A 13,001-nucleotide genomic window follows, 5' to 3' on the forward strand; every position below is an offset into this window, starting at 1 on the left:
TATAAAAGGGGAAAGAGGTATAAAATGAGTTTTTCAGATAACCCTAAAAAGATCTTGGGAGGAAGGGAGTTAGACATGGAGTCTAACTGCTATTTTAGAGATGCCAAGTTCTGCCAAGCTCTCTACCAAATCTTTATTTTGATAATAACTACAGCTGGTTTTAAACATACTGCCTGGTCCCCCTGAGGTTCATAACATTAGTTCTTAAACCAGAAGATTTCAGAAGACTATTTCCCACCAGTATTTGTGAGATCACATGGCTTAGCGGGATAAATGATAGATTTCATAGGCCATGGACTCCTGATTCTACAAGGCCAACAGACACTTACAATCCATGACAATGGAAAAAAGCTCTATCCATCAACAGACAATAAAACCTTTGGGATTACCAGAGCTCCTGCAGGCCAAAGAGGAAGGCTGTGGGCTCTGCATTCATCGGGAGGGGGCTTTGATGTTACAGAATTTAAATTAAACTCAGTATTTAGATGGTTGAAAGTAACCAGGATGTAATAAAAGGGATTTTTTTTTTTTTTTTTTTTTTTGGTGAATTTGCAACCAGCCGCTGGCATGAAAGGATTTAGTTTTACCTGCTCTCTCTGGTTAAATGTTTCCAGAATTATATTTATTAAATTACAATGGTCAATAAAGGTATAAAAAATGTTGCTCTTTTGCTATAGGAATAAGATTTACCTTAAAAACTAATGACATTAGCCTGAACTATGGAGGTGCAGTGGATAAACCAATGACCTGGAATGCTGAGGTCCCCAGTTCGAAACCCTGGGCTTGCCTGGTCAAGGTACATACAAGAAATAACTACTACGAGTTGATGCTTCCTGCTCCTCCCCCTTTCTCTCTCTCTCTCCTCTCTAAAATAAATAAAATAAAATCTTATAAAAAAAAAACTAATGACATTAAACTACATATTTAAAAATATTATAATTATTTCAAAAAGTAAGATTTAACCTAAAGGATATTTTAATCTGAATATTGATAATGTTTTCAGAAATTCTTAACTGACCAATTAAAGAGACTGGAATAATAATACTCTCAATTTCAATAACAGACTTGAAGTTTTTAATACAGAAAAACTTTTAAATTATTCAATATTAACTTCTTTTAAAATCACCATTTCAGAAAGAATTCAAGGGGCTGTAGTTTACTGGCCATATTTTCCTTTTCCTCTCTAGAAACCTGAATGTCATGTGCTTTTTTTTAATCACCTGTAGAGTAAGAGACCTACAAGAAACATGAAACCAGAGACAATTCTCTCTATAACCAAAGACAGCATACTGGCTTAAGATATCAGAAGTCATTTACAAAAGAAAATTCTTGCCTATACTTTTAAAAACCCTTTCAAATCCCATGTCTTTTCCTTCTGGCTTTGAAACAAACATGGGCAAAGTCAGGCTCACAGGTTTCTGTTGGCTTTGCCGAGGAAGGACCTGGGTCTGAGGAAGGTAGTTATTTAGTTCATGGGGCCAGTCGCTGGCTGAGTGGAGTTCGGATTTCCTGCTTCCTGACTCTGAGACCACACTGTCCCTGACTTCTGGTCCACAGGCCTCGGGTGAAAGAGGAGCCCAGAAACAGATCCTTCTGGAGTCTTCTCATTCAAGTTTTACACAGAGAATATGAGCAAGCTCTCCATAAGGGCATTTCCATTTAAAGACTCCTGGTGATACATTATTTAATAATGGTAAAATCTATCTCCTTATTTTATTGGCTTCATTATATTCAAATCTTTCTTGACATGAGGCATACTTGGTGGTCACATTCAGCCCACGTGTGGGACATGAAAAGGAAACTGGAATCCCATCTTTTCTATTGCTGATCCATCCGTGCTGAGTTAAGGAATGACCATAATTTTTTTTTAATTGGGTTTGCTCAAAGACATTTAGATTAGAAATAAGTTAGAATGGAAAAAAAGCTGTGCTTACGATCTTGGACACAGGGTGAGATGGCCACCAGTGAAATAAGCAGACACAGGCCTCCGTTTACCCCCAGGAGAATTTTGTTTTCCATGCAACCATCTCTCTGTGTATAAAACACTGCCATCAAGATCAAGCCCCCGGCGGCAATGGAGTACATGATGAGGGTCACCAGGGCCAGAGCGGCGTACCACAGCTTGTTGTGAGCGGTGCCTGCAGTCCTGTTTTGCCAGAAGTGGATAAGAGGGAAGGCAGAGAAGACAAGTCAGCAAAGGCTGCCACTGACTCTGACATTCACCATCGCTCGGGTGCTAACTATTGCTGTCAAGCCCCGGGCCCATCATAACCACATTACCCAGAGACTTACCATTTCACCAATGGTTATGCTCCATCAAAGCGAGAAAGTACAGGTAAATATGCAAGAACTAATTGGTGCAAGCTTAGAATTTTTTCTTAAGTACTGATAGAATTCTGTCTTTGCGCAAGTGTATCCATCAACTTTAATGAATATCCAAAGACTTTACCGTAGCTTCCTGATTCTGAATATGCATTACCCTGGGACTGGTTTCGGCAGTATTAAAAGTGGCTCTTTGCTGGAGCTAATGTCCAGTTGTCCCTACAAACACAGAGTCCAGACAGGCCACAGTTTTTACTCAAAGTGCTGCTAGCAGTCCCTGCTGAAGCCCATCTTTGGGGAGTAAAGCAAATCAGCTTCACTCAAGAGAAAAACAGGCTGACCACAGCTCTTTATGCCGGTGGTGGAAGGGAGAATCTGTAATGGTTCTGCTCTGCACAGCGATGCCAAGGATGATTAAGGGAAAAGATGACATTAAAGTGCAGAGTAAAATCAGCCAGGAAAAGAGTAAGCATTTTAGGGGGAGTTAAAGTGAGGAATCTAAAAGAGATTAGTATGTTTAGTTTATAGAACTATTAATAAAGAGATGGGAGACATAAGTGGTGGTTTAACAATCTACAGAAATTGTTCAGAACAAAGAGTGCTTATAAATGCTAAGTGAAGAGGCCAGAACAGCCGCTTTCTAACTAAATTGCCCTTTGTAACCACATTTTCACAAAACTTCAGAGAAAGCAACTTGCTCAACATTTTCACGAAGCTGGAAAGTGTTCAAGCAACCCGGCTAAAATATTTTAATAATGAAAAACTTACTGCAGCCAGAGACAAAGAAAATAGGGAGGGAAAGGCCAAAATGATAATGACCATTATATTCCTGAAACAGAGCCAGGCACTCCAGTGACCACTGAATCATTCTAACATAAAAGGAACACAAAGGAAATGAAGAGAAAAATGAGACTCTAGAAAGGGGGGAGGGGGGCTCTAAAAGCCAAATAGTAATCAACGACACAGAGAGAATGAATTAAGTAGAAAAAGGTAAACATAGCTGACCAGTGTGTGGGTGGGGTCCAAGTGTTTCTTCAGTCTTCTGGATTACATTATTAATATATAAAGGACTTTCTTACAGTTAGTTTATGCTTATATTCCCAAAGTTAAATCTTCAATCTTAACCTTTCCTCTCAACTCAACTCATACTATCCAGCTGTTCCACATCCTCACTTGGAGGTCTAATCAGCATGTCCAACTTAACAGGTCCAGCGTAACTTCCCAATATTCAAACCTTCATCCCCTAAACCTGCTCTTCTTTGATGTCTCCAATCTCAGAAAACAGCAGCTCCATTCCACCCCAGACCTGAGACGGTGGGGCTGAAATAAAGGAGACAACTGTGGCAGCTCTTCCCGCTGTCTTTCTCCTCTGCTGTTCCTTTCCCTCCTGCCATGCCATCGGCGCCAGCAAATTCTACTAGTTTCAACTTCAGGGTATCTTCAATTCTGTCTGTTGCTAACATCTGGCTCCAAACTACCTCATCTCTCAACTGGATTATCTCCCACTGGCCTCCTTACTAGTACCTCCAACTCCCTCTGATCTTTTCACAACTTAAAATAATCATTAGATTTCGTCCCTCAAGGGCCCTTCTATATCATACGATGGCCCCAGCAGCGTGTATGACCTGGCCCAGTGCCATTGCTGACTTTAGCTCTTGCAGCCTTCCCTCACCGCTGGGGTCCAGCCACAGTGGACACTCCTTTGCTCCTTGAACAAGCACAGGATGGGCCCAGCAGTCCTGCCTCAGGCTCTCCTCACTTCTTCTATCTCCCTCCCACCTTAGCATGAAACCTTTTCCTGCCTTGCTCTTCCCAGCAACTCCCCAGCATTTAACACAACCTGCTTTCTTTTTCTCTCGAGCACTTTTTATCATTGAACCTGTTAGTTATTTGCTTCATTAATCTAGTTGATTATCCAGTGCCCCCCCCCCCCCCAGAAGAATGTAAGCTCCACAGACAGAAAAGATAGTGGTTGTGTTCACCGTTTCTCTACTAGGGAGGGCTGGCAAATAATGAGCACTTAATGGATACTGGTACAAGGGCTGTCAGCGGTTAGAAAGAAGCAACTTCATGCAGCAATGTTAGCGGAGTGACTGCTATTCCTGCTGCTCCAGATTCAGCTGATCCTCCTGATGACATCTTGATTTTAGAGACATCCCAAATAAGAGCCACGACTTACCCTTATAGTCTTGACGCCTGCCACACAGTAATACTCCATTGTGAATAAATGCTAAATGAGAAGCACTCGAATGGAGATTAGAAAAGGACCTGGCAATTGAGCACAGTGCATGGACACAGCAGCAAGCAGGCCCCAGGCTGGACGGGTGAGTTGGGCTCAGGCTTGGGGTGAGTGTTGGGTCAGTAAACAAAACTCCAGAACAACATAAATTTAAAATTTAGAAAATAGGTCTTCATTAGAAATACCTGAATATACTATCTACTCTTTACTTCAGCTTTGATACAGAACTAACTCTTCAAATCACAAAATTCCAACTAGAAAGTATTAAAAACAAGACAACAGGCCCCAAGTAGAATGCTTTATGCTAAGACACGAAACTAAGGTAACCTAATTACACCTTTAACTCTCCAAGAAATAGAATCTTAAACAAGTCAGGAGTCGCCTGATTAGCACTGTTAGGGAATCTGCCTGACAGCGCCCTGTGAACCTCTGAAGGAGTGAACCTTACAATAACCAACTCTTCTCCCAGTATAACTTTTTTTTTTTTGTATTTTTCTGAAGCTGGAAACCGGGAGGCAGTCAGACAGACTCCCGCATGCGCCCGACCAGGATCCACCCGGCACGCCCACCAGGGGGTGATGCTCTGCCCATCCGGGGCATCGCTCTGCCGCGACTAGAGCCACTCTAGCACCTGGGGCAGAGGCCAAGGAGCCATCCCCAGCGTCCGGGCCATCTTTGCTCCAATGGAGCCTCGGCTGCGGGAGGGGAAGAGAGAGACAGAGAGGAAGGGGGGGGGGGTGGAGAAGCAAATGGGTGCTTCTCCTATGTGCCCTGGCCGGAAATCGAACCCAGGACCTCCGCACGCCAGGCCGACGCTCTACCACCGAGCCAACCAGCCAGGGCCTCTCCCAGTATAACTTGCTCGTTCTCGCCCCTTCTGCCTATAAAAACCTCATTCTGTACAACTCTTGGAGCTTCTTCCCATCTGCTAGATTGGATGCTATCCAATTCAAATCGATTTTTTGCTCAAACACTAAATTTTTAAAAATATGCCTCAGTTTATATTTAACAAAAGAAAAAAACCACATTGAAAATCCAGTCCAGGCCCTGGCCGGTTGGCTCAGTGGTAGAGCGTCGGCCTGGCATGTAGAAGTCCCGGGTTCGATTCCCGGCCAGGGCACACAGGAGAAGCACCCATTTGCTTCTCCACCCCTCCCCCTCTCCTTCCTCTCTGTCTCTCTCTTCCCCTCCCGTAGCCGAGGCTCCATTGGAGCAAAGATGGCCCGGGCCCTGGGGATGGCTCCTTGGCCTCTGCCCCAGGCCCTAGAGTGGCTCTGGTCGCAACAGAGCAAAGCCCCGGAGGGGCAGAGCGTCGCCCCCTGGTGGGCTTGCCGGGTGGATCCCAGTCAGGCACATGCAGGAGTCTGTCTGACTGCCTCTCCCGGGTTCTAGCTTCAGAAAAATACAAAAAACTTCAGAAAAATACAAAAAAAAAAAATCCAGTCCAAACATATCATTTTATAGGTGTGAAAACTGAGGGCAGAGAGGCGAAGTGATATACCTAAAGTGAAGCAGTGAGCTGGAGAGTGAGGGGCATTGGAATCAGCACTCTCCTGGCTTCCAGGCCCAGGGCCTTTCTAGCCCATGCCTTCAGAATCTTCTCTTCTCAAGAGCTTTACAAAAAGAAAGAAAAAGTACTTTGCTCCAGGAAGAGTGAAATGAGTAGGATATTTTCTAGACTAACCTTGTAAGCAGAGACTCTGTTTAAAAACAGCAAAACTTGGGCCTGACCAGGCGGTGGCGCAGTGGATAGAGCATCGGACTAGGATGTGGAGGACCCAGGTTCGAGACCCCAAGGTCGCCAACTTGAGTGCAGGCTCATCTGGTTTGAGCAAAGCTCACCAGCTTGGAGCCAGGGTTGCTGGCTCGAGCAAGGGGTTACTCAGTCTGCTGAAGGCCCACGGTCAAGGCACATATGAGAAAGTAATCAATGAACAACTAAGGTCTCGCAACAAAAAACCGATGATTGAAGTTTCTCATCTCTCTCTGTTCCTGTCTGTCTGTCCCTATCTATCCCTCTCTCTGTCCCTGAAAAAAAAAAAGCCTGACCGAGTGGTGGCGCAGTGGATAGAGTGTCGAATTGGGATACGGAAGACCCAGTTCGAGACCCCAAGGTCGCAAACTTGAGCGAAGGCTCATCTGGTTTAAGCAAAAGCTCACCAGCTTGAGCCCAAAGTCGCTGGCTCGAGCAAGGGTTTACTCAGTCTGCTAAAGTCCCACGGTCAAAGCACGTATGAGAGGGCAATCAATGAACAATTAAGGTATCCCAACGAAAAACTAATGATTGATACTTCTCATCTCTCCGTTCCTGTCTGTCTGTCCCTGTCTATCCCCCTCTCTCTGTTTCTGTAAAAAAAAAAAAAAAAAAAAAAGGAAAGAAAATTTGGTCTTTTACTGCCAAGGGGCTCATATAATAGCACATCATAATGTAATAGTGCTGGTATAAGTCTCAAATAATCATTGCAACTACTCTACAATAATAATAGCTCACACCTGACCAGGCGGTGGCTCAGTGGATAGAGTGTTGGACTGGGATGCGGAAAACCCAGGTTCAAGACCCTGAGGTCGCCAGCTTGAGTGCGGGCTCATCTGGTTTGAGCAACAACAAAAAAAAAAGCTCACCAGCTTGGACCCAAGGTCGCTGGCTCGAGCAAGGGGTTACTCGGTCTGCTGAAGGCCCGTAGTCAAGGCACATATGAGAGGGAAATCAATGAACAATTAAGGTATCGCAACGAAAAACTAATGATTGATGCTTCTCATCTCTCCATTCCTGCCTGTCTGTCCCTGTCTATCCCTCTCTCTGACTCTCTGTCTCTGTAAAAAACAAAAAACAAAAACCATAGCAAAACTCTAAATTAGATGAATTTACATAAAAATAACACAATTAGTGAGCTTCCTAGCTTAATCCTAATTTTAAGCAAACCAACCAACCAATTATAAATATGTTGAAAAAAGGGATTTTTTTGGGCTATTGGCCTCAAAGCCAGGACAAGAGCAACGTTTTTTGTTGCAAAGCTCTTAAGCCATTCTTATTTAATGGTTTCTGGAAAGGTTTTAAAGCAACCAGACTCTCCTAAAATGCCGGTTAAAAGTTGGCATCAATAATTAGTTCCAGGCCCTGGCTGGTTGGCTCAGTGGTAGAGCGTTGGCCTGGCGTGCAAGAGTCCCAGGTTCGATTCCCAGCCAGGGCACACAGGAGAGGCGCCCATCTGCTTCTCCACCCCTCCCCCTCTCCTTCCTCTCTGTCTCTCTCTTCCCCTCCCGCAGCCAAGACTCCATTGGAGCAAAGTTGGCCCCAGTGCTGAGGATGGCTCCATGGCCTCTGCCTCAGGCGCTAGAATGGCTCTGGTTGCAACAGAGCAACACACCAGATGGGCAGAGCGTCACCCTCTGGTGGGCATGCCGGGTGGATCCCAGTCAGGCACATGCGGGAGTCTGTCTGACTGCCTCCCTGTTTCCAACTTCAGAAAAATACAAAAAATAGTCCCAGACACTGGCTTCAGAATCAATCAAAACATTAAAACTAGAGTGAAGAAGAACAAGTATTCTCAAGAGAACATACTATTTAATGGGCAAATCGGAACTCAGTATCAAAGATGTTCATATTTCACCAGGAAGTTCCTTATTTGAAGTATATAGTTAGGAAAAAATTAGGGTGACATACTCATTTTTCTAATAAAAAATTCAGAGAGAAAGTACAGTAAGAATTATCATGGGAAGAGTGATACACAATCAAAACGTACTTCCTCCGATTTATTGTGCACAACTGAGAACACAGGGTCATATAAAGCTATAGTAACCTATTTGACTTCTCTCTCTTCAGGAAAACTTTGCTGCCTCGAAAAAAAGATACAGTGAAGCCTGACCTGTGGTGGCGCAGTGGATAAAGCGTCGACCTGGAAATGCTGAGGTCGCCGGTTTGAAACCCTGGGCTTGCCTAGTCAAGGCACATATGGGAGTTGATGCTTTCCAGCTCCTCCCCCCTCCTCTCTCTCTCCCTCTCTGTTTCTCTCTCTCCCTCTCTCTCTCCTCTCTAAAAATGAATAAATAAAATTAAAAAAAAAAAAAAAAAAAAGATACAGTGAAGACCCCAAACATAAATGATTAGTTTTCAGGGATGACTCAAAAACCATGCATTAGGTCACATATGAGCATTCTCAGACCTAGAAATCTGTATCATAGAGAGTAAGACGGAGAAACATCAAAACATATCTGCAGTGCTACTTGTGTGGCTATTCAATGTGCTGTAAACATTTTAGAAATTGACCATAAGCATTAGGTGTTCACTCCAATACTTACCAAATAATAATAAAGTAATTAACACTATCTTTTCACTCATGTAGCTCATGATTTGATCTATGTAAAATAATACCAAAGCCCTGGCCAGGTTACTCAGTTGGATGGATCATTGTCCCAGAATGCTGACGTTGTGAGTTCAATCCCTGGTCAGGAAACATACAAGAATCAACCAATGATGGCATGAATAAGTGAAACAACAAATTCTCTCTCTCTCTCAAAATCAGTCAATAAAACAAAGCAAAACAGACTGACCAGGCGGTGGCACTGTGGATAGAACGTTAGATTGGGATGCAGAGGACCCAGGTTCGAGACCCTGAGGTCGCCAGCTTGAGCGCGGGCTCAACTGCTTTGAGCAAAGCTCACCAGCTAGGACTCAAGGTCACTGGCTTGAGCAAGGGGTTACTTGGTCTGCTGTAGCCCCCGGTCAAGGCACATATGAGAAAGCAATCAATGGACAACTAAGTGCCACAATGAAAAACTAATGATTGATGCTTCTCGTCTCTCTGCATTCCTGTCTGTCTGTCCCTATCTATCCTTCTCTCTGACTCTCACTCTGTCTCTGTAAAAAACAAACAAACAAAAAAAGCAAAATAAAACAGCAACAACTACTACTAAGCTAAGAAAGATAATCAGAATAAAAAATATTTTGAGAGAATTTGGAAAGTATATTTTGTTTTGAACAAAATAAAAAATAAGATTCATATTCATATAAAACTTTCTAATACCCCCGCCCCTGAAAAACATAAAATAATCAGATGCCTACAAAACCTACAAAATAACAAAAGCCATACTGGGTACAAAAGGCAATAATTTTCATTCATATTTTATAAGAAACGTAAGGCAGAGAACAGCTAAGTACTTTGCCCAGAATCACAAAGAAAGTCAACTTGGCCTTAGGACCGAAGGGCTAGACCCATCGGGCTGACATTTCCTCACTGTAGCTCAGCAAGAACAGAGACTGGCTATTAATAGTTTGGCATTTCCCACTATCCTGGGATACGAATTCTCCTTTCAAGGCATTTAGAAAGAGGCTATGTTTTTAAAGTGTAAAATGGCTTTCTAAGGTAGTACATATAGTAACAGATATTCCTAGTGAAGGGGTCCTTCCATTCCTAAGCGGTTGAGAACAAACAAAAAAACTTTTTTAAGGAGCAAACTATTCCATCTCATATTCTTTGCAGAAAGGAAAGCTCCAGCTCCAAAGTACTTTTTAAAAAGTCTCCTAAGAAGTGATGTCAGAGAAATGGCGCCGTGAGGGGTGCTCCCGATATCTCCCCCTGAAATTTCAACAAATTCAACAACTAAAGTCAGAGAAAAAAATCTCAGAAACACCTGAAATATACAAACATCTGACAAAGGTATGATAGGGCGAAAAGGTGGCTGAATCTTTATTATATGCGGCTTAAGTGTCTGTCGCCGATAGCTTATTGGTTGCTTGAGTATCTGTACTAGCCAATGGGGTGAAGTTGCCATGGCTGAACGCAAATTGAGCGGGTCAGGGGGAAGGTGAACATTTGTTTGCATTGGCAATCATCTGCTTTTGAAACAATTTAAGGCTGAACACAAATTGAGCGTGTCAGGGGGAAGGTGAACATTTTTTTGCATTGGCAATCATCTGTTTTACATAAAAACTACGTCTTAACGTAATTTCTTTTAAGAATGCCTCCTAGAAAATACAGCACTGAAGAGGAGAGAAAAGGAGCTAAAGCTGCACAAAAACGGCTTTCTCGACAAAAAGAAACCACTGAGCAGAGAAAGACAAGGCTTGCTTCAGTTGCAGAGCAAAGGGGTCTTTGCAATGGTACAAGACTAGAGGTTCTCCAATTGAAAAATAATGTCATAATAGCTAAGTCTTTGACTGGCTCCTCTAAAGGTGAAATACATGTCATTCCAAGAATTGATTTGGCCCCATCTCGAGCAGGGTTGCCATTTCAATTGAGACGCAGACAATTTCCTGTAAAACTTGCCTTTGCTATGACCATCAATAAGTCTCAGGGCCAAACGCTTAAGCGTGTTGGCTTTTTTTTACCTGAGCCTGCATTTGGACATGGTCAACTTTATGTTGCCTGTTCAAGAGTTCGTGAAAGAACGGACGTAAAATTAAAAATAAGCTCTGCAAGGCGAGCTTAAAAATGATGGAAAGATCTACACAAGAAATGTTGTGTACAAAGAGATCTTTGACATGTGAATTAACATTTTATTATTTAAATCACCTTTATTTATTGAGCTAGTGGTGGCTCTTAAGAAATGTACCACCAGTGGTTTCCTTCATTGCATTCTACTTTAAGCAATTAAGCAAGTAGAAGGGGGAAACCCCGTGGGGCAGTAAGCAAAGGGGCGTCCTCGCCGCCTGCCCTGGGTAATTCAGTTTGAATTAGCAGACACCTTTGCATAAATCATTTTCGTTACAATTTATAATATCTAGAACAGCAGTCATTTCGTATGACCGCCGGGCTTTCTAGTATATATATAATCCACTCTGAAGGAAATAAGACGGAGAACGGAGTATTCCGCTTTCCTCACTGACCTGAGGAAGGGCCACATTCATCTGGAACAAAGAGAAACGGAGGATCTGGGGCAGAGGGAAGAAGCTGGGATAGAGTGGATGATCAAGCAGAGGACAGAATGTGCCCGCTCAGCCTGAGATCACAGACAGACACGGGGCTAGCATGGGCGGCAGACTCCGATGGAGGTTGTGGGGTGGGTTGCCCACAGAGGCCGGCACTGGAGCGGCTTTGGGCTTTGTGCGCTCCCGGGTCCACAGTCGCGGGCGGTGTGTGAGTGGCTCCACCTGGCATCTCTGGTGTGGGCACACGTGCTCGTGGGCGGAGGGACTAGGCCCGAGATTGTCAGTGGTGGACTTCTGCATGGGCTGTAGCCAGCATTTCTGTGTGGTCCCAGCTCCCCAACCAACAGCACCGGAAGTGCACAAGGGCCGGGATCCCTAGGCCTGGACCTGTCCAGACGGGGCACCTCCCTGAGCCGATACAGGTCACAAAGTGCATTCCTGCATTCCTGCACTGACTGGGATCACAGGCGTTGTGCGCCTAAGTGGGCAGGAGCAGGCCCCCGTGTGCACTGCAGAAGTCCTGCAGGATGGGTACACACGTGGCTTGCTGCGGGATACCAAACAGGGCACAAGGGAGAAGCCTGTGGAGATTAGACCCATAGAGCAGAGGTGTACTAGACATGCCCCGGGGCCCTTAGAAAGGTCTTTGATCTGTAATCAGCGCCCAGCCCTGCCTGCTTTCACTGGCGGCTCTGGTTGGCACAGGCTTACCCAGAACTGTGCCGAGTGGTGCTAGAGGAAGGACCTCACTGCTCTTAGAGCCTCTTGCTGGAAAACTAACAGAGTCTCCCATTTTTGGAGCCTGCAAACCCTAACAAGCCCTACCTACATCGTTGTCATAGCAACACAACATCAAATCTCTACTCAGAGCCCCACAGGGGCAAAATCTGTAGTGCAGCACCACCTGCAAAAAAAAAAAAAAAAAAAAAAAAAAAAAAAAAAAAGCTACCTATCAAAACTAGAAAAAACTACATTTTTTATCACTTCTTTTTCTTTCTTTCTTTCTTTTTTTCCCACTTAGATCATTTTATCCTCTGTTTCATTCTTTCCTTTTCCTTTTGAACTTCATTATCCATAGGTGTTACATTTTTCATTCTTTTTTTTTATGAAGGTTACATTTCAAAAACCTTAACTTTCTTTTTCTTCTTTTCTCTTTTCTTTCTTTTTCTCTCATTTGCTCTATTTATCAACAAATTCTTTTATTCTGAATTCATATTTTTCTTTGTGGCACTTAGTGTGTTTTTTACTTCATTTTTTATCTCTTTGTCATTTTCCCTCAGTTCTGCTCCCCATTCTCTGTAGTTTTTGTTCCGCTTATCATAATAGAATTTTCATTTTTTTCCACTGTATTTTTTTTCAATTTTTATTTTAATTTTTTAAATTACCTCTTATTAGTGCTATTAACAATACCACTCTCAGATGACATTAAGGAAAAAGAAATCAAATATCATGGATACAAAAGACAGAGATGTAGTACAGATAGACGATGAAAAATCTACAAAAAAAATTTCAATTGCTTGGAAACCTTGAAGTTAAATGACAGAGAATTAAAACTTTAAGTCCTAGCCTGAC

General features: G+C 43.3%; 1 protein-coding gene across 1 annotated transcript in view; it reads right to left on the reverse strand.

The window, feature by feature from the left end:
- SERINC5 (serine incorporator 5) overlaps positions 1–13,001 on the reverse strand; it is a 162,243-nt gene that overhangs the window by 32,127 nt on the left and 117,115 nt on the right. The window contains exon 6 of the mRNA XM_066273660.1: positions 1,935–2,146. Coding sequence (XP_066129757.1) covers positions 1,935–2,146 — 212 coding nt within the window. The remainder of the gene's footprint in view (positions 1–1,934; positions 2,147–13,001) is intronic.

The sequence above is a fragment of the Saccopteryx bilineata genome, chromosome 4, assembly GCF_036850765.1.
Source record: "Saccopteryx bilineata isolate mSacBil1 chromosome 4, mSacBil1_pri_phased_curated, whole genome shotgun sequence".
NCBI lineage: Eukaryota > Metazoa > Chordata > Mammalia > Chiroptera > Emballonuridae > Saccopteryx > Saccopteryx bilineata.